General features: G+C 27.2%; 1 protein-coding gene across 2 annotated transcripts in view; it reads right to left on the reverse strand.

Moving 5' to 3' along the window:
• LOC107442780 (zinc finger FYVE-type containing 26 spastizin) overlaps positions 1 to 26,641 on the reverse strand; it is a 67,224-nt gene that overhangs the window by 36,584 nt on the left and 3,999 nt on the right. Inside the window, exons 4-20 of one of the 2 annotated variants that reach the window (XM_016056420.3) lie at positions 24,778 to 25,386; positions 24,524 to 24,694; positions 21,199 to 21,284; positions 20,908 to 21,068; positions 18,861 to 19,621; positions 17,715 to 17,949; positions 16,465 to 16,649; positions 13,228 to 14,185; positions 13,050 to 13,146; positions 12,002 to 12,141; positions 10,065 to 10,172; positions 9,204 to 9,430; positions 7,244 to 7,398; positions 5,101 to 5,186; positions 4,269 to 4,366; positions 2,991 to 3,083; positions 2,277 to 2,463 (exon numbers count right to left, since the gene is read on the reverse strand). In XM_016056420.3, coding sequence (XP_015911906.2) covers positions 2,277 to 2,463; positions 2,991 to 3,083; positions 4,269 to 4,366; positions 5,101 to 5,186; positions 7,244 to 7,398; positions 9,204 to 9,430; positions 10,065 to 10,172; positions 12,002 to 12,141; positions 13,050 to 13,146; positions 13,228 to 14,185; positions 16,465 to 16,649; positions 17,715 to 17,949; positions 18,861 to 19,621; positions 20,908 to 21,068; positions 21,199 to 21,284; positions 24,524 to 24,694; positions 24,778 to 25,386 — 4,357 coding nt within the window. The remainder of the gene's footprint in view (positions 1 to 2,276; positions 2,464 to 2,990; positions 3,084 to 4,268; positions 4,367 to 5,100; positions 5,187 to 7,243; positions 7,399 to 9,203; positions 9,431 to 10,064; positions 10,173 to 12,001; positions 12,142 to 13,049; positions 13,147 to 13,227; positions 14,186 to 16,464; positions 16,650 to 17,714; positions 17,950 to 18,860; positions 19,622 to 20,907; positions 21,069 to 21,198; positions 21,285 to 24,523; positions 24,695 to 24,777; positions 25,387 to 26,641) is intronic. The other variant, XM_043046278.2, reaches the window with a different exon arrangement.

Below are 26,641 nucleotides of genomic sequence, written 5' to 3' on the forward strand. Positions count from 1 at the left end.
CCTTCAAAGGACTTATTGAACTGTAAAGAAGATATTTCTGCTATTAGAAATGCAAAAGAAACTTATGAAGATCTTAAAATTGAAAATGACAAAGAAAGGGATGCTTAAATAAAGTAATACATTAATCAGCATTGCCTTCTCATACAGATGCAACTATTATTAATGATATTTCAGGAACATAGTTTGATATTTCAGGAATCTAACAAGGAAAATACTTTCTTTAATATGCACAAAAAATGGAAGAAAAAGTTATAAAAAAAGATCACAATTAAAGTAATCAACAATAAAACTTATTTTTTAAAAAGAATTTTTTTAATTTTATTCCTGTTTAAATTTTTTTTCTTTATTTAATTTTACTTTTGCATAAACATAATTCGTATATGAAGTATAGTGTCTTTCATGGCTTGGAACTTACTCCTATTATCTATCAGTGATTCAGAATCTACTTTAATGTAATGACCTTGAGAGTTTTAGAGTTAGAAAAGCCAATGAATGGTCGGAGAGCATGGTGCTGATAATGACTAATTACTAATACTATTGAAGATACAATGTCTCAGTAGTTAAGGCACTGAACCGCTGTCATTGTGTAGAACTGGGGATCGATCCCAGGTTTGAAGCCCACCAAGCTTCGAATGGAAGGGCCAAGTTTGTTTGAGGAGTAAAGGTGGTTTGTGCTCTGTGCTGACCACATTGCCACAATCAATGGTTTATTTATTACTACCACCTATTTCTTTGACTGAAAATGTGATAGTGTAGAGTTAACATGTGTTAGTGCTGTCTTTAGATCATCACTATGGGTGTATATCTGACACATATCTATCTGATCGTTACCAAAAGGTAACAAATGTAGCTCTAAATTAATATTACAGGGTTCCCACAAAATATTTAAAAAAAATGTGATTCAATAAGGAATTTAAATTAGAATAGCTATGTGTGATAGATAAACCACTTTGATGAGAATTGTGAGCGGTAATTCTTAAATCCCTTTTATGCTACTTGTGATGCATGAATTTTAAATCCTTCTAACATGAATCCAATGTATGATTCGTAAATCACTTAAATGAGAATTGCGATGCATGATTTAGAAAACACTTAAATAAGTATCATTTTGTATTCTTCAGAAAGCATTTTAAGGCCAATCCTGATTACTTTCACTTTTATAAATGAGATCGTTGGCACGCAATTTATAAATCTCATTCATGTGAATCATGATGTTTGATTCATAATTCATGGAATCTGAAGAACTAAATTTCATCGATTAGCCATAAAAACTAAATGTAAAAATCTGAGCATAAAGATAAAAAAATTATTGATCCATATTAAAAAAATTAATTATCTAGTATTAAGGATGTTAAAAATATTTATCTGTCATAATAATAAAGTTAACACAATGAGTATATTTACACTGCATATCAAGTGCAAACTAAAACTATGTACAAAAACGAAAATTATTTGCCAGAGATTCCGACTTTCTTAACATTAAGGTGAACAATAATCAGGCGAGAAAAACGTAGGATGGAAAAATTATGTATTACATTTCTCTTTGAAGAATTTACTAAATGGAGCTTTTTGAAAATCGCTATCAGAATTTACCAGACTTCTGGTATTGACAAAGAAAAAAATATCGGAATTTCAGTTAGTCCCTTCTATTCTCTTCAATCGAAATAAAACTTCAAAATAAAACTTCTAATTGAAATAAAACATTACACGTTAGCAAATAAAAAAAAAATTCAAAAGCCATACATGTTTTAAAAATTCATGCATGCTGTACCTGGTTAAAAATGGCTAATATTAGGTATGTTTTTGTTCAATGTTTCCTTTTCACTATTGCTCTTCCCACACCCTACTTGAACTTTGTAATCCAATCTCAGGAAAGGGGTAAATCAGGATAAGAGTCTTTTTCTAAATTTTAATCAGACTCCCACTAAGCTAACCTGGAACTATTCTTTAGTAAAGAAAACAGTGAAAAGATGGCGAAGGATTAAAATTTCTATAATTTCGCTTGAAGTTTCGTATTTTTCCCATGATCTTGAGTAAGATATTATTATCATTTTGAAAATTACTCCCAGAAGATCAAAAACTTTTCAAGGACCCTATCACAGAATTCAAGGACTTTTCAGGACCCTGATTTTTTCCATCAAAATTCAAGGACTTTCAAGATTTTTCAAGTAATCTTCGAACTATGTATTAACATTTAAATTAATTTGACTTAAAACCCTAGTTTTATAAATTTTTTTGATACTTTGTATCTAAACAAATAATATATGCATATTTACCAGCATTTTCACTGTGGTTGTGAATAGATTCATTAGAAAATAAAGTCTTAAATGAATCTGCAAGTTGTGGACTAGAATGACTAGAAATCAATTTGATAAGACTTTCATAAGGTGCTTTTTCTATATCTTTCTCATCATCTTTAGAAAAGTCGGAAGAATACCATTCTATTAATTTAGGTAGTGAAACCTGAAAAAAAAAACAAAAAAACAATGGTTCTTAAAAATAGTTTTCACAGCAAAAATAACTATAAAAATAGCAATGATAAAGAAAAAATAATAACTATAAAAATAATATTCATAGTAAATGCTTCATTACAAAAACTGCAATACAAATAGTTAAAACTTATTAATACAGAGATTCTAAATCGGAAAATAATATAACTCATAAAATATATGTAGAATATTATAACAAGATGATTAAAACTTTTATTTTTTTATATTATAAATAGGAATTTTAAGTAATGAAAATTAAAAACAAAATATTAAACAGTAAAAGTAACAAATTTACCACAAATAAAAAATTACCACAAATAAAAAAAAGTTAGTTTAATAAGCTATAAGCAATCTAGGTTAAACAAAATTTTTTTGTTAAGTTTAATAAAAAAAAAATCAATGAGAATATTTTCCCTTTCTTTTAAATTTAAATAAAGTAAACCACTTTAGCTGAACAATATTTAGCGAGGTTGTATAGCTTTATTGAAAAGTTTAACTTACAATTTCTTTTTGCAAATCAACTTTTATAGAGTAATCAAAGTAATCTTTCATTGCTTCCTCCAGTTCTTCATCAATTATTTCACTATGAAGAGCCTAGCATCAAGTAAAACAACCACTTAAAATAAAGTATTACATTTTAAAAACAATTTGTATTACACACTATACATAACATAAACTATATTTTAAAAACAGAGTTTGTTTGACTTATTAAAAATATAATACAGTACAGAACCCATTATCTGGAAATCAGAAAACCAAAAAACCGGAAAGAAATTCGATGAATTTTCCCGCCATTTAAAGAAAAAAAAATTTTTTTTTTCCTCATAAGATTTTAGGATTTTTCTTTCTTTTTTGAAAGATTTTTACCTTACCATCATTTTGGAAATAATCATTAGTATATTACTTCATCGTTTTTTTCTTCTTTTTAAGATTATTTTCCAACTTTTTTTTTTAGTTGGGTTTAACAATAAAAAAAATGGCTTTTTGTAGTGATTCAAAAAACCGGAAAAATCAGTTATCCGGAATAGCGATGGTCCCGATCATTCCGGATAATCAGTTCCCTACTGTACAAAGAACATATAAATACTAAAGAAATAATAAAAAAAGTGGAATTTAAAAATATTTTACTGGTTTCTATTCCATGAATTTTCCTTTTTCTTATAATTATCTAGTCAACTTTCATGAAATATAAGTAAAATTTGCATGCTTCAGTTCAACTGCTGAAAATTAAAAAAAAGAAGGAAAAAATATACAGAAATGGATACATAATTATTTTTAATTTTAAATATACAATATACTCTCGATATCTTGAAAACCAGGTTTTTTGTATTTAGACTTATAGTCAATTATCATAACTTACATATATATAAATAGTTATTTCTCTGTTTCATGACTCTGATTTTTAGAGCAATATTTTAAAATATATTCTTCTGCTTTTTAGAACATATTTCGTTCTGAACTTTTTATCTTGAAATTTTTTAGAGACCCTTCAACTTTGAGAGTATACTGTGGTTTAATCATAAAAATTCGCTTCATCGAAATATTTTAGTTAAAAATTTTGTAAGCTATAAATTTTCTTTTAATTTATAGTCTCAACAACAAACATGTCTGATGGTTTGTTGTAATTAAAAAAAAATTGTAACAAGTTAGAACCCGTGAGCTCTAAATGCAACCTAAAAGCTATGTTATTCCTTTGTTATTTAAGAAGAAAATTGAGAAAAATTAAGTTGATAAAATTAGCCTGAAACAAAAATAGTAAAGTAGAAAATAGAATATTACTTTCAATTTTGGAGAATACATTAAGCCATCTATGAGAACAAAGATTAGTCTTGTTTCTAAAGGAGGTATATATTTCTCCCACTCAGGCTTAGGGTCACCTAGGAAAAATATCAATTGAAATTTAAAAAAAAAAATTAAAAAAATACATCATATATAAAAATATAAGTCTAATGAAATAAACTTATTATTATAGAAATTCTTAAAGTACAGTAGACAAGCATTTTATTTTTAACATCCTTTTAAAAATGCTAGTTAAGAAAAACAATGCTAGTTGACAGTTCAAAAAAAGCTTCTATAATCTAACCCTTTGTTGATTTAATGGATGTATTTTCAATTAATAAATTCTTAGATTGTAACAAATGGGTAAAGCTGGAAAATATCAGAAAATTAAATAAAACATACAATAGTTTTTAAACATGTAATTTGAAGAGTAAAAAATTACTTTTTGGAGGTTAAAATATATAACAAAATTAAATAGAAAATTAAAGAAATTTTTTTAAAGTAGACGAATGACAGAAACATTTGATCAAAAAATAAATAAATAAAATTAGTATAAAGTTTCATAAGAATAAAAGAAAATATTCATATTAATAAAAATTCATTCATCTTAATATGAAATTGTAATTATGATTTATATATAGAATTTTTTCATTAATGACTTTAACTAGATATTTTTATTATGCATGAAAAAATTGACTCCCTTTTATTATAAGTTATTATTTATAAACTGGAAAAAAATGTAAGGTCATGAAAGGAAATTATATAAAGTATAACAATTATTTCAAATCAGCAATGAAAATATGTATAAGTTTTTTGAATAAAAATAAGATACCTAATAAATGATAAAATGGTGGATTTTCCAGATGCTTTGGGTTGGGCAATTGAGCATGAAGTAATTGATATCGCATATCAAATAGGCTTAAAAAAAGATAAATTAAAATAATTAACAAGTAAATATTATAACATTTTAAAAAGCTAAAATTAACAAGTAAATATTACAAAATTTTAAAAATCAAAAATCAACAATCCAGTGACACTTATTTACTACAGCAATGCAGATGAAGGAATAACGTTTAATATGTACAACTAAGAAAAATGTGGACAATCAGGATTTTTACATAGTGGATTTTCACATTAAATAATTTTGATTAAACATTCAATATACCAGGACATAAGAGAAATAAATTAACCATACATATAAACCAATTCTTTTAATAATATTAATGATCATAAATGCTAAAATTTTTGTAATTATTATTAAAATTTAAAAGCATTAAAATTCTGATTAATGTTTCAATTTATGTCCCACCTACTTGAGATTTGATTACAGAGGACATTACTAAAGAAATGTAAATGACCCTAAAAGAAACTCATTTTTTTGTTTGTTTGTAGAAAGGCCACATAAAATAAAACGTGACATGATTTAATCTTCTTTTTCACACACATAGCAGCTTTTTGAAAGCCTTGGCTGTGCAGTGTAACTACCATTACTAAAATACAATTCCAATTCACTAGTATGTAAGACATGCTATATCGATTCTATCTCATCTCAGTTAACTCAATTCCTATTGACATTGTCGACATTACCCCCCCCCCACATTGGTGATTCGCATGCAATAAGAACTCGCCGACCTCTAAAATAAATCTGCTTCCATTTGAACATGTCTACTTCAATGGATGATCTATATTGAACAGTTGACTAGCTATTTGTGATTGCGACATTGCCCTCCTTGCACAGTTGCGACTCAGACTTGATCACACACCACTGAAGCTTGTGCACGCTCGACTGCTATTGGCAACACAGGAGCACCCACGACTGTGAACTTAATATAGCTCTCACAATCAGCACTCAAAGTCAGGTAATCTTAATGCAGATCTCTTGGCTTCTCCCAAAACAGTAATGTATCAACTAGTGGTATTGGTTCATGGAATTCTACCCCAGACAAAATTCTGGTGGGGGAGTAATGTAGCATAACTGCCACTACAATAATACAATTCCAATTCATTAGTATAGAAGACACAATAACTTGATTCTATCTTGGCGTATTTTTTGATAGATGAAGGTTGACTTAGACATATTACTCTCCTTCTCAGCCGTTTGTACCACATGCTTTTTCTAGTGTTTTCTATCTGCAACAATACCTCTCTAATTTTTAAAGTCTTCTGGTCTTTCTGATGTCAGTTGATGGTCTTCCTCTAGTAGAAGATCCTTAAAGTTTTTGAATGTTAAGATTTTAGTGGGATCATCTTCCAAACTTCCTTAAACGTGGCTCAGTCATAAGCTTTAATAGTAAATATATTTACTTTTATTAAAGAGAATTCAGAAATTTTAAGTGAATTTAAAAGATTGATTGAATTAGTTTTAGCTTTTCCTATACTTAATTTCAACTACAATACCCAAAACTAATTTTATTTTAATCCACATTTTTTTTCTAAATAAGAGTAAAGCTGAGGTTTATAGAAACTTACGGTAATTTTATATGCATGCAAATGTTTCTTTTCCATCAAAAAATATATGTAATGAAATATACTTTTGTATTATTATTATAAATTTCTAAAATATATTTTATACACTAAGATAATATGGAATCAGCAGGGATATTGCACTGGTCAGAATAGAAATAAATAGAGTAGCATTACAAAAAATTCTACAAACGCAAAATTTTTTTTATAAAAAAAAATGGATATTTTAAATAGTTATTGATGTGAGGTTAATGGAACAGTTATTTTCAAAGCAAATCAAAGAAAATTGAGTGCAAATTAAATTTTAAAATCATATGCAGCAGGTAGTAAAACTTAAGTTTTCAGTAGTTTTGAAATTTGTTTAATAAGCATATGATTAATAATGACTTATAAATAATTCTTGATACAAATATAGACATATAAAATGTTATCTCAATACACAGCACAATTAGACAATTGCCAGACTTCAGTCTGCAGAAAATTGTAAGAAATAATACAAAACTAGCATTTACCTCACTGGTCCTAGTTGCCCAATAGAGTAACCCAACACTTTCTGTGTTGTCAAACGTTCTAATAAATTTGGAGAGAGCAACTGCAAATATGAGTTTTTTATAGTATTTTGAAAATTTGATCTTGAATAATCCATTAAATTATCATTTTCTTTTTCCTGAAATAACAAAACTTTGACATTAAAGAAAAAAAATTTCTGCAAACAAAAGTACTTAAACCAAGCATCATTAAATTAAAATACATTTCATCTTTCATGCCATTATAGTATATCAATTAGTTAAAAAATAATAATTAAAAATAATATACATTAAATGGTGGAGAAAGTACAGTTAAAAATAAACAGAATTTTTTTAGTTGATTTTTATCCTTTGAAAAATAAATGCATATAGTTATGATGGCAAAATATTATCAATTAAAAAATTTTGTTAAAAAAACAACAAAAATAAGTCAATAAGAATTTTTAAGTGCTGAAAATATTAACCCCCAAAAAAAAAACGTAAATTTAAATTCAAATAAAGATGAAAAAGAAAAGACTTATTGTTCAAGAGCAACACTCAGCATCACTTGATAATCTTAGGAGGTATCCATATGATTTCTATAATCATTTTTCTAACAAATGAACAAATTTAATTGAATCCAACAGAAAATAGATAAGTTCAAAATTAATTACAATAAACATATAGTTATCACAAGAAGATATATCTCGCAGTGTTCTCCCCAAGCGTTATTAGAAGACAGACTGCTCTGCTTGCTCTTTGATCCCTACAAATGTGTCCTCTTTGCTATTTTCGTAAAAATAAGCTGCCCTCCCTTAAGAGCACTGAATTTTTATTCCATTTTGAAAGAAAAAAAATGAATTCACTGTTTAAATAATAATTACACACTGGTAAAATTATCTGTGTCTATAGGTTTAATTCTGATTACTATTACAAACATTTACTTTGTTAGAATTATTCTCAACTGGCTAAATTTTTAATAACTTAAAAATTATTTCTTAAATAAATCTTTTTTTTTTTTTAAATGCACCTTTTAAAATTTTATTGTCTTACAAATTTCAGTTTAAATTATAGAATTTTTTTTTAATGAAAATAAGCATTAAAGAAAACCATGAAAAAAATTAAGAATCCCAAAACCTGCATAATACACATACATATTGAAAGTTGCACATACACAGAATTGAAAACTAAATATATACGCACACAACCTATAAAGTACAAAACATTAAATATTTAAAATGTATTAATAGAAATATACCTGTCAAACAAATAGCTACATAAAAAAAATATTGCCTGCTTTTTTTTAAAGATTAGTTGAGATATGCATATAATCATTATATGCATATATCTATAAAGATATATGTATATGGTATAGATAAAATAATGATTATAAAAAAGTATAAAACATTCCATACTTAAAAAGTATTTATAGAAATATATCTGTTTAACAAAACGCTACACAAAAAAATATTGCTCGCTTTTTTTAAAACTTGAAAAAATGATCTATATCGGATATATAAATTATAAATTCATACGATGTATGTTTAAAAGTAGAGCCATACAGCTTACCAGAAAAACTGAAAATTCTCAAAAACCTCCTTTTCTTGTATGGGAAGTAACCCTGCTATAGGAAATAGTCGTTTTTGCGAAGGCACCTCAATTTCACTATTGCAGTGATGAACTGCAATAGTGAAATTGAGGTGATTACATCATAGAGGGAAAAATATTAATTCAAAAGAAGAAAAAAAAAGTTAGACTGAAGTATGTTAGAGGAACTTACAGATTACCAATTCCAGGTAAAACAACTACTCTCTGCCTCAGCAGAATATACTATAAATTACTTTTTGAATGCATATTGTACACTACACAGATTATTTTAGAACAATATTATATTTGGTTTCAAAAGGCTCTTTCTACCCAATGATATTACAATGTTTCAAAGTAAAATTTTTTATTCTATAATTACCTGAATATGCCAAGACATTATTTCCAATAATATAGCATGAATCCAAGCAATATTGGTAACATTGGAAAAAAAAGCTAACTTTTCTTCTCTAGTTTTCAATAAAGTTAAATCGACAAAGCATAGCTCAGAACAATCTTCCATCCAGTGTACCATTTCTGAATGCTCAACTAAAGAAACCAATTCTTTTCGTGTGAATATACCACAAGAGTCATTCGCCATAGCAGTATCTAAACGGTAACAAGATTAATATTTTTTAACTATAGATAAAGAAGATGTTGAACAAAAGAATTACAGTAATAAAAATAGCAAGAAAATATAATGATAAAATAAGGAAAGCTTTGGAAATGGTGAAAACACCGTAATTGATGGAAAAATACTTAACTGGTGAAAAATTGAATAAATTAGTCTGAAAATAGTACAAGAATCATACAACATTGCAGAATTTAGATGGTAACATAATTAATATTTTTTAATAATAGATAAAGAGTATAGATAAAGGTAGAGCAAAAGAATCACAGTAATTAAAAAAATAGCAGACAATATAATGATAAAATATTTAAAGCTTTGATATTGATGAAAATACCACAATTGGTATAAAAATACTGAGTTAGTGTAAAAAAGAATTAATTGGTCTAAAAATACCACAAGAATCATTTGCCATTGCAGTATCTAGATGGTAACAAGATTAATACACTTTTTTAACAATAGATTAAGAAATTGATGTCAAATAAAGGAATTACATTAATATGTAGAGGACACATGAAAAGAAAGAAAATTTTATAAAATTAAATATAAGTTATATTAAAAATTTTGTTTTCAAAAGCAGTTGTAATGAAAGTAAAATTTATATTTTTATCTAACCTTGAATCATAGATATCATATCTTTTAATAATTTTCTGGCAACTAAATCTGGATGCTGAGGTGAAGGCCACTCTTCTTTTTTCTTATTTAAAACTAATAAAGGATAACCTAAAAAGTGAAGAAAAAAAAACATAATCAATCTAACGTTAATTAAATAACTTCTATAATCCTTTTTTTTAAAGGGATGAAATTGATACACATTATCAATCAGTTTAATAATTTAAAAAAAATACAAACATTAAAACATTAGAAAAGAAAATGGTAAAATATTTTGAAAGAAAACATAGAGTATTTTAATTATGCTTCCTTACTATGAATATTATATTTAGTTTTGTAAGTAGAAATGTTACTTATAAAAAGCAAAAAACCATCAATGATATATATGAGCATATAATTAGTACATTTATATCAGGATGCAACATTTCCACCTGGCAGTTGGCTAATGGTCATCAGCTCGAGAGTGACTTTTGTCTACTAAAATGCTGTGTAGCAAATTAAACTACCATATCTTTCACAGGAATTGCAATAATTGGGGATGCATATGTATAAAAATTTTAAGACCAAGAGAATTTAAATTTGCTCAGAATTTTTATAAATGGACCCATTAACAGAATTTGACCTTAGGACAGCGACCGAAAAATGGTATTTTAAAGCCAAAACATGACACAAACATGAAGTGTTAAAAGTATGGAAACAATTTGGAAAGTTTTCTTATTTTAATGAAATGTGGATAATATTGGAACGACTGAAACCTTAAGGCAACCTTATTTTAAGTAACATTAATGTTATATTTTTTGCAATGAACATGATTCAGTTCTTTTAGTTTCTAAATTTGTTCCTGTTTATTACTTGTCATTTCTATAATTTCAGTTATCACATCAGTTAACATTTCAAAAATTGTTCATTTATTTTGTGAAAATAGAGGTGAGCTAACATTTTAGTCTGGCTAGTACCTTCGGAACTGAAATTTTATGACCTAATTTTTATTATGTGAGCACAATCTTGTGCTTCAACAGGCAAAACTTATATAAATAGAGTAGAGCTGTGGTTGTGCAGGATATAGAATGTTCAGCTCCCAATGAGGTAACACGGGTTCAAATCCCAATGGTGGCTGGTTGACACAAATTCTACTTACAACGCACCAACTACAGAGCTGATATAAAATATCCTCAGTGGTAGACTGATCATGAATTAGAATTCCCTTGCCGTCGGAAAACGATGGGAGATTTTCATGGGTTTCCTCTCCATGTAACGCAAATGCAGGTTAGTTTCACTAAAAAGTTTTCCACACAGGCCAGTTTGCCCCAATTCTTGATCTATGTAGGTTCACAATTATAAGGCTATAGTAAGACATTGATAGTTGTAAACTCAGAATTGGGTTGACTGTTTATCGACAGTTATAAAATAAAATAAAGTAGAGTCATGATGGCTCTGGGGACAGAGTGTTTGCATCCCAATGAGGTCACCAGGTTCAAATCTCAGACGCGGCTGGTTGAAATGAATTTTTCTCCCAGCTCCCACCGACCATAATGCTGACCATGGGTTAGAATTCGCTAGCAATTGGGCAAACTGTAAGAGATATTCGGGGTTTTCCTCTCCATGTAATGCAAATTAGTTCCTCCATGATTACTAGTTTGTCACAATGTATGATTCAGGAGTTCCCTTGTATTCTGTGTTGAGTTCAAAATTACAAGGCTACGAATTTAACACTAATAGTTATAAACTCACAATTGGGGCGACTGTTCAATGATGGTTATAAAATAAAATAAAATAAATGTAGTAACACGGAAAAAAAAATAAAATACATGACATGAGATATTAAATTAAAATAGTAAACTATAAATTGAAGCTATATTTGAAAAAAAAATCAAAAGCAATAACATAAAAATCTTTAATCTGAAATCTTACTTATTTGTAAGTGAGAAATTAAATCTTACCATTACGATTAACATAACAAGAAGGTGACATCAAAACATCTGATGAAGCATTCTTGTTTAAGAGAGGTACATGGGGAAGACAAGCTTGAGCAAGAACATGGACAAGGTCTACTTTCATTCTAATAGCGAATTTCTCAATTCTAAAGACAGATACAGAGAATTAATAAACTCAGATTTTAAATTCGCTTAATAAGAACTATATTTGCATGTAAAAAAATGAATAAATGTTAAATGATTGGCTATTAGCATATTATAAAAAATACATCAGAAAAAAAGTTTTGATAGGAACTTTAGATAGAATTCAATGGCACAATAACTGAAAGCATCTATGTTTTATTGCGAAAAATGCAAAGTAAAAAGAATTCCTTATTATGATTTAAAAAAATACCAAAGAATATGTCTGTGTGTTGGTTTATAAAATCAGAAGAGGAAAATAATTTTTGTTTCTGAAAAATCTGCCTACGTTTAAGTGACATTGAGGAGAAAGCATGTGTGGATATAGACCAAATTACATGGAGTGACCAACATAGGAACTAAACTAAACATTATTAGCTAATTGACCATGACATTTTTTATGTGAAATTTAAAAAGCAATTTAACATATCAAAAGCTGTTTTAGAGCATGTGAAGCCCAAATATACTAAAATAGTATTCTCAGCAAAATTTATACCTTCATAAAAAAGGACATAGATGTTTGGCATGGTTTCTGAATATAAAATATTGACAAATGTTTTAATTTAAAAATAAAAATAGTTATAAATGCAGGATAAAAAGAAAAAAAATGAAAACTCCAAGCCGATTGAAGGTCTTGAGAGTAAAAGTGATATTTTAAAGATAAACAGACAGAAATGTCTGTTTATCTCTAAAACTAAGTGGCTTTTAAAGAAAGTATATTTGTATTGTGTTGCCATCTCTCAACAGAAATTTGTACTACTTTAGCAGACTGAACACTCTAGTTAGATTGAATTATTTAGAATAGGGAAGTTGAAATTTTTATAAGCTCACTTTTTAGCACTCAAATTATTCAATATATAATGATCCAACATACTTCTCGGGAGTTACTCCACTTTGCAGGATTATTTTTTTCAGCAATTCAACAGGGCTTTCTTTAAGAATGGAGAAATCAGATGTATAAATAACTGAATCTGAAATCAAAAGAGAAGAATATGAATAAATTAAGCTGCATCAATGTTGAAGTAAAATAAAACAAAGGCAAAAAGCTTTACCATTATTGCTGCTTTGCTTCTTGCAATCTAAAACAGCTGTTGTGACTTGATGTAAGTGAATTAATAGCTTGCTAAGATAATTGTCATACTTAGTTGGTTGAGGACGAATTGTTTCTGATGACCAATCCCTCAATTCTCTAAGAATCTTTGATAATTTTTTGTATGTTATATGTAGACGGTTTTCTTGACTTATGTCTTTTTGAAAAATACCACTTCTTTCTTTGATTTCCTCATCTTTCATTAAAACAATAAAATCGTGAAGGAAAGAAGCTGCTTGTTTCCAATTTATGATTTGAGATCTAAAGGCTTTACAATCAAAATTGCCAATGAAATTTGATAAAATTTGTGAAAATGAACCAGAGCTACGTCCCAAAGGCCAGAATACTTGTTTCAGATCTTCTTGCACATCTTCTTGTTGGAGAAAATGTAAAAATTCTTTAAGCATTCCATTCATCATACCAAGAGTTTTGAAGTTTCCCCTAATCAAAGGCATTTTCTTTTTTGATAACACTTTAGCATCGAGATCTTGGATGCTGTCAACTGAATTTGTCCAGCTCCTACAAGCCATATCAAACAGTATGGAAGTAAGTTCGAGAGAGGATGAGGAAATGTATCCCAAATCAGCCAGAAATATGGAGTAAATATTTTCAGATCCCAACATGAGTTCTGGATGTCTTATTCCATCAGTTATGTCTACAATTTCGGGAATTCTCAGAGTACTCAGCTCATGATGAATTATCAACCCTATTTCAGATGATTGAAGCCCAGCTGCAGCAGCATCTTCAATTGCCTGAAGATTGGAAAGAAGTGAATTACCTTCAGGTACAGATGAGTTTCTTCTATAAAAAGGAGGCTTTCTTTTAATCTTCTCATTTTCAGCTAATTTTTTTGATATTCTTCTCAATTCCTGAGTTAGAATAACTTCCTTGGCTTCATTTGAATCCTCCAAACGAAATGACTAAAATAGATGAAAAAGTAAATTCTTAACTACATCTGAGATACTTTTAAATTATAAAATCATTATAACACTTTTTAACTTTTACAAGCACACACAAATAATGCACTAATATCAAATTGCAAAGATACATATATATTTTAGTTCTTGATACAAAGCATAAAATCTGTTACAAGAAATATTTTTAATTTTATATTTCAACAACTATACACATAGATATAAAGCAGTATAGTTTTGTAAAAATTAACAAAGATAATGTAAACTAACAAGCAATGAATGCAGGAATTATTAATTGAATAAATTATTAAATCAGACGGAAAGGGGGGGTGGCGGTAAAGTGGATATCTTGAATAACTTTTTTATGAATATATTAAATCTCCACAGTAAGATATTGCAAATTAACAATACTGGTGTACACTTCCATGTGCAATTGCATAAGCACACTATGAATACTTTAGTAGATATTTGAAAAAGGTGCAGAAGTAATTATATCTTTACTCTATAATATGTCATAAATGATAATGCTTTTTTACCTATTTCAATATTAACTTTTGCTCTGTATAGTTTCGATTAATCAGCATTAGGCCTAATTTTTTTTAAAGAAAATAAAAAATATTTATAAAATGAACCAAATTTAATAATGATTTTCAAATGAATTGATTTGCATTCAAAATGTCTTTCTTAGTATCAGACTTCAATAAAATGAAAAACTTTCTGCAAACACAAAACTTCAATAAAAAAAACTTTCTGCACACATTGATTTACTCTTGTAACTAGTTTCAACGTTTTCGTTGCCACATCATCATTTTGGAAAAATTTATTTAAAAATCACAGATTTTTTAGAAATGATTAAGTTTTATAGAACTCAATATTGATTCCTGCCACAGGGATGAGTTTAATAAAAAAAAAGTTAAAAAATAGAAATCCAAAAATACTATGTACAATAACTCTTTTTAAATAATTGAAAAAATACCTGAAATTTGAACAAGGAAAAAGTATATAGGAAGCATTTATACATTTATCTACGTTTTAATAAAAGTATCAATATGAGTACTTTACTTATTTAAATTGTGTTTATATGAACCTCAATGTGTGATTTTTAAACCGCACAAACACATATCTCCAAATTTAATTTTAAAATTGCATGAATACAAATTCCGATACATAATTTTTAAGTCACTAAAAAAAAACACAAATTATAATAGTGACATTCAAATCACGTGAAAATGAAACGCTATATTTGGTATAAAATAGTAAAAATACAAAACAAGAATACGTGATTTTAAATTGCGTAAATATAAATTACAATGTGTGATTTTAAATCTTGTGAATTCTTGTTTACATGAGCAGGAAAAAGTATAAAAATGAATCTTTTTTTTTTCTTTGGGAATTCGAAAAAGACAAACTTTCCTTGAAGAAGCAGATTATTTTTGTTGTTAATAAAAAAAAAAATTCCTGTGACGGTGACAAATTTTCCGCAAACGATTCTCGCGTATTTGTATATATTACACGGGTCTGTTAAGTAAAGTGAAATGCCCTATTACAAATTAGTGTCGTAATTAATATATGTCAATATTCATTCTTCAAAGAGGCTTATATCGAAATTTATTTTACTTTGGCTTTAAATATACCTCTTTGAGTTGTAATAAATGATACACATAGTTGATAATAGAAGTTACACAGGGGAAATGGAGACAAAAGCAACTTCTTTAAAAATATTTTTCATAGAAAAACTAAGCAACTTTTCAAGTCCAGATTTAAAAAGGAATGCAGTAAAGCATCCAAATTATTATTAAAAAAACACTTCATGGGTCAAAAATTATATTTTAATATGTTTTTTTTTAAAAAAACAAATTTAAAAAAATTTCCACATTATCTCTCCTTATCACAATACATATATATTCTCCCAGAGCAGTAAGCATTGAGATAATTTTACGCGAAATTTTCCCATTTCATCAACTAACATGTAGAGAAAATCAGTTAGAAAGCAACTTAATAAGGAAAATTTTAAGTCAAAAGCCCTGAGGATTGAATGATAGATCATGAATAAAATTATTGCAATGTATGAATCCAATTTGAAGTTATAGTTAGGAAAACTATGCATGAAAGTAATCAATACTTTGGAAAGTTTACAAATAAACACTAATACTCGCTAAATGATTTAAATACAACATATATTAATAAATAAAAAGTTACGCACATAAAACAGTTAATTATTATGAGGAAAGCATATTTGAAAGAGAAAAAAAAAAACAGGAAAGGTGAATTTTTTTTGTTCATACATGGATAACTTGACTAGCTTGTCCCAAATTTTTGCTCCATAGAGAATAACGTAAAAGAGCCTCAGGAGATGACAGCATACATTGAATAATACTAGACTCTGCAAATGATTCTTTTTTGAGATTTGAAAAGCTTCTTTTGTGCTTTCTTTTCCTTTTATGCTTCCTTGTCTCCTTATCAGTCCCATCTAGAAATTAAGAGAATATAACATTTCTAAAGCATGAGGAATATAGATTTATTAAGAATTGCAATAGAAAATTAAAATTATTTTATAACTTCTACAAATAACTGAATCATTAAAAAAATTTTTTTTTGAAGAATGGAAATTAATATTCTTTTCTTTTTTTTAAAACTTCAATTTTTAATTGTGATGGCAGATAATTCAGAAATGGCAATAGTTATAAGCAAATTTCTACCTAAACAATTGAGCAATATATTTTCTTTTGAACACTAAAATGTAATTTTGAATGCTTTGATTTCTTTTAAAAAAATATAAAATTTAATTGACAGAAATATTCATATTTATTTTAAAGTTATTACTGTAAAAAAATTTCAGATCTCTGCCATCTTCAAGTTTATTTTTGAAGCTTTGCTAAAAATTTTAATTTCACTTAATTGTTGTCACAAACACCATTGGAAGAAGTGTGGTTATTTGTTATTATTCTTTTTAAAAAATCGAACACCATGATGTTTAAAATGTCCTGCATATTTTCTTCCAAAAAAAGTGCTCATAATTAATATAAAAAATTCATACCGTATCTGTATCACTATCTAATAAAATACTCTTTACATAAGTGGAGTAGAATCAGAATCATTAGCAAAGTTGTAGGCTTTCATGCAAAATTGAAAAAGTCTTACTGTAGATTTTTATTGGTCAAAATAGAAAATGGTTTTTAAAATAATATAAAGAAAATGAGGTGAAATCTTTTAATTATAAATAAGTAATTATGAATTATATAAAAATTTTGGGTTTAATTTCAAACCTGTAAATACTTCAAATGCAGAAGGTTATTTTATCTCTTGTTTCAATTTTATTTTAATAATTAAACATTTTCAATCACCAGGGAAGAAAATTTAGATTGATTAATGGTTGTTTATATATTTGAGTTAAGAAATTTAAAATTAAAAAAAAAAGAAGCTTGAGCTGAGATTTCTTTTCACTCTACCAATGAAACATTGCAGTTTAAAAATAATTATTTTAGAATTATTGCACTGAAAAGTTTGTAATAATTTATGTTTGAAGTAGACTAACCTGATGAAGAGGCACTTGTGGAATTAATGAGATGCTTTTTCTTTAGCAGCGAGAACACCCCATAGCGTTCCCGAAATATTTCTGATTTCACAACTTCATAACGCCAAATTGCTTCGTTTATGTACTGTAAAAGCTTTGAGATTCTTTCTGGAAGTTCGGAATTGGAAATAGACAAAAATGAATTTGTTTTGGTGAGAGAAGGCATATTTTCGGAAGTTGGAGACACTAAAGGACTCTAAAATTAAAACATTTTTACTATCATTATTTTTAATAATAAGTTATTGTTATTGTGTTTGCTATACATTTTTGTCATGCATAAAAAATTTAATTTAAAATAACTTCATACATTCTATCATCCGTTCAGAATGGAAAAATGCGCAAAAACCTGCATTTCTTAAAGAATAAAAACTGAACAATTTTTGAGAAAAACTGAAGGTGGTACTTAAGTTGTCAAGGAAAGTTAAGAGATTGTATTATTCTTAGCTTAAAAATAACTCTTAATTCTAACAATTAAAAGAAAAATTTTAAAAGTGCTTTTAAATATAATAAATCAAATTCTTAAAACAAAGACCAGTTAAAGTTTTCAAAATTTTGATATGCATTAAACTAAAGAAAAAATCAATTTCAGATTAATAGCTATATCAGAAATTTGAAGGGAAAAAAATTTTTTTTTTTTAGAAATTAGGCAGGCCAGAAATTTAATGTATTACTCATCCTAATCCAGATCTTATTAAATAAAACATAACAGCAGAAAAATAAATGAAATATAGCGAATAAAAAAAAAGTTTAGAAGTAGAAGTTGCATTTGCAATAAGAACAATCGAAAAAATTAATTCCGAAGTATCAATCAAAGAAAAAGATGTTTTTACCCGAGTAATAGTGCTTATTAAAATGAAGAAAGATCACAATATTTTCATGAAGAAAAAAAATTCATTATGTTTCTGACTCATTAGAAATTTTGTAGAATATTGGGTTTTTTAATGGCTCAAGGTCTAAACACGATACCAAAAGAAATTTTTATTCTAAAATGTTAATTGCAGATGCAATATGAACAAAAAGAAAAGTTATGTTTTCAACAAAAATAAAAGAATGAAATTCAAACAGAATCATTATTGTATAATTTTATTAGATTCATATAACACTTACTTTCTGTAAGGATGTATCAGTTTGTCCAATGATTTTATAAGCTTCAGCATTGGCTTCAAGAACAGAATCTTTTAGTAAAAACAATAAATCCCTAGTAATTAATTCATTGCATAGAAAGGTATATGGTTGTATATTACAAGAGCTATTGCTTTCTGTGCTCTTTGAGCTCTGATGTCCTGACAAAAAATCTTTTTTAAGGTCTATCGGATCTTTCAGTTTTACAGTACTGATAACAAATCTGCCAGAAAACCTTTTCTCACTTTCAGAAGATTGACTAGTTTCTTGTGTTGACGGTACATGCTCATTTTGAGAAAAGGGGACAGAATAATCTCCCTCGTGACCTTGATCTGAATCGGAACAATGGTCGATGGGATTTATTAAAATGTCTGACATCACAAAAAGTAAAGAAAAAATGTCTTCCAAAATTTCAACACGGAAAGCAACTGGAAATATTTGCTTGATTTCGCTCCTTAAGAAAGAAAGTTTGGTAGTCACAAATTTAGCATATGCACAGGCAGGGTTGTGGCTTTTGAGATATTCTTCAAGAGATTCTAAAGATATTTGATCATCACATGGTTTATTATAATTGATACATTCTTGGACATTAGAAAATTCTGAAAAAGTGTTTTTCTTGCGAGAGAGCAATTCTTTATATTCACAACTGAGATGTATAGCCTCCATAGCATAATTTATAGCTTGATATCCAGAATAAATAGCTTTGTCGGTAAGAATGGAGAAACCTTTAGATACTGAATCATTCCCTATAAATATATGATTTCATTTAATAAATAGATAAATACTAGCATTATACTACTAAACATATTTAATTATATTAGAGTAAAAATATTGAAATGATCAAATTTCTTCATTTTTCTGCAATTGAATTACTTAGAATGGAGTTTATTAAGGATACTTTTACAATTTACACGAATAAATAGACATTCTTAAAACTGTTATTTTCTAATTATTTTTATTTAGAAAATCTACAAGTAAAAAGTTGTATGTTAAGAAGTATAAAACTTAAAAATTTATAGTGAAATAATAATTATACAGTCATTTATTGGTAATTTAATAATAATAAAAAAGGACAAATGAAACTAAAGCTTGGAAAATTCTATTTTTCAATTGTTTTAATATTTTTACACAGCATAAAAAAATAATTTAAGTTGATATTTCTAGTGAAACAATTTGATAATATGATCACTATTTATAGAACTTGCTTTTTTATTATTAAAATTTAAATTTTAAAAGGGGAAAAAAACTGGAATAATAAAACAACTGCACTAAATCAAGTCAGAACCAAGGAATCGTAATGTCACATATTAGATATTTTTTCTGGTATAAAAAAGTGTTTAATTGCTTGGTTCATATATTTTTAAATATAAAGACAATTATAGGATAAATTGTGAAGATATTCCAAAATATAAAAATTATATGCTCTCAATAATTTGTAAATTTAAATTTTACATTTCAATTTAAAATTAATATTTATACAAATCATTATTTAATATTTATACAAACTATTTATTGTTAATCAAGTACAATATCTTAATATTTATTCTAAAATTTAAATACTAACTTCAACTCAAATTGCTTTTAATTTAAGTTTACATCTCATTAGTTAAAAGACTCATAAAATAACTAGAGGAGAAACTAAATTTTATTTAGGTAATTAGCTACAAAAAAATTTAAAATATTCTTGGTCAAAACAAAAATGTGAATACATAATTATAATTTGAAAATCTAAATGCCGTTATTTTCTACTGAAATGTTTGCAGGAGGAAAATATTCAGTTTTGAGTTTCAATGAGCTAGCGACTAAAGCACTGAGCTGTCGACAACATGAGGAAAGTTATCATTCAGATAAGCAGCCATATAAAATATTTTATATCAAATGTTTAGGATAAACAAACACATTTTTTTTGTGCATAAAATATGAATTTAGAGTTCAAATATATTTTAAACATTAATAGAAATAGGTGTAAAAATGCTAAGTAAAGATTAAAAGGAAGAATATCAGAATTTTTATATAAATAGTAAATTGAAACCTTCATTTAAATCCAGAAGTTTCAAAACATTTTCATTTGATAAGCTTTTCAAACCAAAAGTGACATGAATCACACGCAAAGGAGACTGATTCTGCAAATTAGACAATATATTTCTAGTCTTGCTATGCATTTCAGAAGGGGAAGCATTAGGGTATATTTCTCTGAAAAATAAATAAAAAAAACTACCTTTAGTAATAATAAATAGTAATAAATAATAGTAATAATATTAACAGCAATAATAATAGTAATAATAATAAATAATAGTAATAACTAATAAAAGGAAATACTTACTGGTAGAAATTCTGGCATAATTCAGTAAAAGTAATGTTTGACTTAAACTGCTTGAAAACTTGGGATAAAAGAGCATCTGATGGTGGCTTTAGGGAAAAAAAGGGGATTTTTTTTAAAACACAATAAATAATTAAACTATGCTATAGCTTTGTTCAACTTTGAATAGGTTTAAAGGGAATAAAATAAAACATTAAGTTAAAAATAGGTAGTACATATTTAAAAGACCAACTATAAAGCGAACTGCATTTTTAACCCTATAAGCGTTGAGCACCTGGATAAAATTGTACAGAATATTTCCTGTTAAGCATTATTATCCCATGCAATAACATGGAGAAACTTTTTTTTGGATGCAGGAAAGCCTACATCTCAAAGTTCGGAAAAATTTGGGACTAACGCTTGGAGAGTTAAAGTGAAAATTGTTTCAAAACTATTAACTTTCAATAATGACAAAAACTGCATTTTTTTAAAACAATTCTTTTTTACATGCATTTGTACAACAGCTGGTCAAATGAAGTTGAAGAATTAGTTGAAAAAAGTTACAGTTATTCAGCTATAATTACACTGAGTCCATTAGACATGGCAAAGATAAGTTACCGAAACAGTTGCTTTTCATTTTAGTGGAGCAGCAGTTAGTTGTTAAAAAAAAGTAATTTAATTTAATGCTTAACCTTTACTGCGAAAAAAAATTTAGAGCATCAATACATAATAACGAAATATTTATCTTTGATCGTTTACAATTTTGTGGGTAATTAAGTATCAAAGCATATTTATTGAGAAAATTTATATTTATTTCCATCCATTTGAAATATATTCATAGTATAGCATTTCTAAAACATTTTTATAGTAATAATGTCTAATGACCTTAATTTCTATATAAGAGAACATTCAAATCATCCATTTCTTATTTCATTTCATCAGTCATAGATATCGGGGGACTTTGTTATAAAACAATGACAATTTTTTAAAAAAATGATCGGAAGTCATCTTAAATTTATGATTATGTGTTATGGATAGTTTTCCCTTCTAGCTACCATACAAATAAAAGTTATGCAAGGGCAATTTCTAACATAATTGTATGTGCTTTTTCATCATAAAAATTTTCCTGAGAAAATTATTGTGTTTTGCACCGACACTATCAAAAGAGTGGAAATTTTTCTATATTATGTTTTTTACTGCATAAAAACTTTTAAAATGTGGCTTGTTTTTTTCTCTCCCTACAATAAGCCTTGTGTATGTTGAATGAGATAATTCAACTGAATAATAATAATTTTTTTGTAACACAAGGTTCAATAACCTTTGCACTAAAGCATGTTTTGCATCAATTTCAGCCATAGTTTTGTTGATCATGAGTCTTTTATTTTATTAAAAAGATTTTTAAAAATATAATTTTAAGATAACTTTCATAAGAACTGTAAAACTTCGAATTAAAATCAATTAGAATATTGTTTTAGAAATTAAACTTTAATTTGGGATTCTCATAAGATAATTGACATTTTATTGATTGACTATACCAAAATGCACAGATCCTTTGAGATTATTCACTTAGCTACTTTTTATTGGCACCTCACTATAGTGACCTTACAGCATGTCACAAGATGCATGTTAGTGCTTCTTTTATTTATTATTATGCATTTTATATGAATTATAATTATATGAAAGGTCTGTAGTTCTTTTTCAGTACAATTTTTGCAGCATTATTACAATAAAAATTATTTAGTAAAAATACAGCAGTCACTCTGACTAAACTTCTTTTTTTTTTCTAGCTATATCAGCACAAAAATGAATCATGAAGGATGATTTTATGTATTCGATGTAAACATAATGAGCATTGACTATAATGGAGTTCAGTTTGATATTTTAAGCAACTGTTGTGTGGTGAATTTATATTTGTTGCTAGTGGTATTGGAACTGACAACTAATTAATTACTGACCAATGAAAATATAATTCAAATTGGCTATTATACCCAATGACTGTGGAAATATCTCAAGGGTGAGAGGGGGGGTTCACTATCTGTATATAGTATACATATATATTAGTATTAACCAGGTCTGAATTATCTGAACCTCACAAAATGGCAATCAAGAATTCGAACTTGCAATTTTAACTTCATGATTCAAATTCTTTTAAAATTAAACTAATTAATAAAAGAAATTGTTTAACTGCAAATTATTTATTGCTCATTTAATGATATTTTTAAAAATTTGTTTAACTGGTTTTTTTTACTGTTATGCTCGCTGTGATTTTCGAGACTAAGAATTTTTCAATTGGTCAGTAATAGGGACGCATATTTCCTCTTCGAAGCGACGAGTAACAGTTGATTTGGCAATAGTTTTCACCAAGGAAATGTTAAAGCTCGCTTGAAATAGAGACATTCATTTTTAGAATACAGACCAAAAAAAAAAAAAAAAACTTTTTCTAATTGTAAATTTAATTATACAAATATAGAGTGAAACATTATAATCTCCAATCTCCCAGTCCCTGGTTGTACCACAATATCTCACTTTACATTCAGAAATGCTTTTGCCTGTAAACTCCTGGAATGCTTCATAAAAATTATAGTACAGGGCTTGAAAGTAATGATGGTCTATTGGTCAGAAAAATTTTGAGTCGACCATCATAAAATAATTATCAGTGGTCCCTCACACTAGCTATTGATTTAAAAAGATGGTTTATTGATCTTCAGTCTGTGTTTTTACCACAAAATAGCATATTTCATCATAACTGTGAAAATACATATTCTTTGTATTTTAATTAACATTTACTCTATTAAAATTTCTATAAAAAAAATCTAATATAGGCCTGAAAAGAGAGCAGCGAAAATGTGTATAAGCTAGTAAATTTGTACATCATTTAGTTACAGGGTCTTTCAGAACAGTGACTAAATTTTCTACCCTAGTATTATTTGGGAGAATAAAAGGTCCTGCTAATTCCTAAAACCAGACTGCCTTTATTATTTTATGTAACAAATTACAATTGTTAAAGAAATAGCTATATAAACTATTAAAAGGATCTTAAACATATTCTGTTACATATTAGACAAGACATCTCTAACCTTACACCCATGAGCACATGCTAATTGCTTCATGCATATGATCATGATAAAAAAAGTTTTTGTTTCCACTAAATTTCTACGTAAAAGTATTAACTTATCTTGAAAAAAATAAATGCTGCCTAACCTGTATTCCATAATGTGCTCTTACATACAAAAAGTTTGGGGACCCTTGTATTCAATGTCTGTATGCAATTGCATCAATAATTTTGGAAAAGTTATACTCGTAAATAACAATAAAGAAACATTAACATATGTTAAAAATAAAAGTATACCTCCTCCCACATTTTGATAGCATGTATAAGATTAATTGCTGATATATCATCATGGCAGCTCCCCCACGATAAGATCAATGGCAGTGGATTTAAGCATGAAAACAGAGGATCCTTTAAAACTATTTTTGTGTCATTCCAGTGACCATGTAAAATATTGTTTATACAAAACTCCTGAAAAAAATGTTAATAAAAAGAATTAAATCAAAAACACAAAGAAAAAAAATATTAGCATAAGTATAAATTTAATAACTTACTATCATGCTATGTAAAAAGTGTTTAGAGGATGAAATACTGTTCAAAAAAGCAATTTGATGATTAAAGTTATAGTCAGATGAATAAAAAATTGGGATGTTTTTATTCAAAGCACTTTGTTTCTCGACTTTTTTTAATTCACAAAAACATTTGCCAAGTTTAGGAGAAGGACGGCTTAAAAGAGATTGATACACTTTGGTAGAAGATAAAATGTCTGATTGGCACAACTCTTGGATATCTAATAAATTATCTTTTAAATTATTTTCTTCTAATTCACCATCTGGAATAATACTTAGAAGTAAATATATTCTGGATGCGAATTCTTGTAAGCTTTGCACCTTGTTAGATCTGTCCTTAATTGACTGCAGAGACTTAAGACTATTCAAAAGTTGCTGGTAATATATGTCCCATACACTGTAATTTATATTTGCACCACAGTTAGCATTTTTGTTAGTCTGGAGCATATTGAGCAAAACAGAAATTGCTGCAGGATTTTCTTTAAATGCATTCTTTATGGATGTAAGGCACTTGTCAGATATCTTAGAAATATGAGTTGCAGATTGGTGTAAATTTTCAGGCTCTGTCAGATGATTGTGAATGGAAGACAATTCCTGAAAGCATGAATAAATTTGAGTATGCATTTAATATCATATTAAAATATTTTTTTAACATTATCACCAGGATTAAGTTTTTATAATGACAAAAGTTTAAAGAAATGACAAAAGTAAATTAATAAATTTTTAAAAAATATAGGGAAGATACATAATTGCTGTGCAGTTAACTTTTATAGTTATTTTTTTTAAAAACATAGTACACAAGCATATCTTTTTTAATAAAGATAATACTAACATGTAAATATATAATCAATTACTATAATAAATACATAAATTATGATTCAAAATTTACCCTTACTTCAATCTCAATAATCTGATTTAATTATAAATTAGAGCAGGTAATTTTATAAATATGCAAATATTTCGTAGCAGTCAAAACTTCAAATATATAATGATTTTATATATTTAAAACAACAAACATTTTCTCATAAAAAAATAGAAATCTTAATTGTAATAACAAAAATTGTTTTGCAAAATACTTTTTATGTAGTTGAATATAACGTCGCTTTGAAACTAAATCGTGGTAACTCAAAAAAGCAAGTTTTTCAGGAGAGCAATTTCTAACTTTTCAGGAACTTCCACCGCAGCTTGACTCGAAGCTATGGTGACTAATGCAAAATAGTTTACATTAAAAAAATCCCGTTTCTTTACATGTTTCAATGAAACAGGCCTGGTTCTTGTAGCATTTTTAATTTTGTGGTAATTTCGAAATAAGTTAAGGTACTATGAGTTGCAACAGTTTTCTCTAAAACTTTTATTAAAAGTGGAGAGTTATTTCAAAATACAACGATGTTCTTCAAAATATCCTCCCGAATATTAGATATATTTCATTTCAAATTTTGACATACAACAGTGTAGGAAAAAAATTTGACTTATCTCCCCCAAGGTTTTGTTGCAACTGGCACACTGCTACACTATTCCCTAAAACCAAAATAGCGAATCGCTCCAATGAGATAACGATTTATCTGCTCTCTAAATTAATTTTATGGAACTATGAAGATAACACGTTGTTTCTTTAAAAGGCTAATTTTTTTTTTTTTTTACAAAAAAATGGCCCAAATATCTAATTTTTCGATTTTTTTGAGTTACTACGGTTTAGTTTCAAAGCGACAATAAGAAAATCAATGTAATAACATGAGAAAATTATAATATTTAAGGATTCACTTTAAACACTGAACACAATGTCCTATTTAAAATATAAAAAATAGAGTTTAAAATATTATTATAACATTAATCATAATTTTAAATACAA

This window comes from Parasteatoda tepidariorum, chromosome 8 (genome assembly GCF_043381705.1).
Source record: "Parasteatoda tepidariorum isolate YZ-2023 chromosome 8, CAS_Ptep_4.0, whole genome shotgun sequence".
Classification (NCBI taxonomy): domain Eukaryota; kingdom Metazoa; phylum Arthropoda; class Arachnida; order Araneae; family Theridiidae; genus Parasteatoda; species Parasteatoda tepidariorum.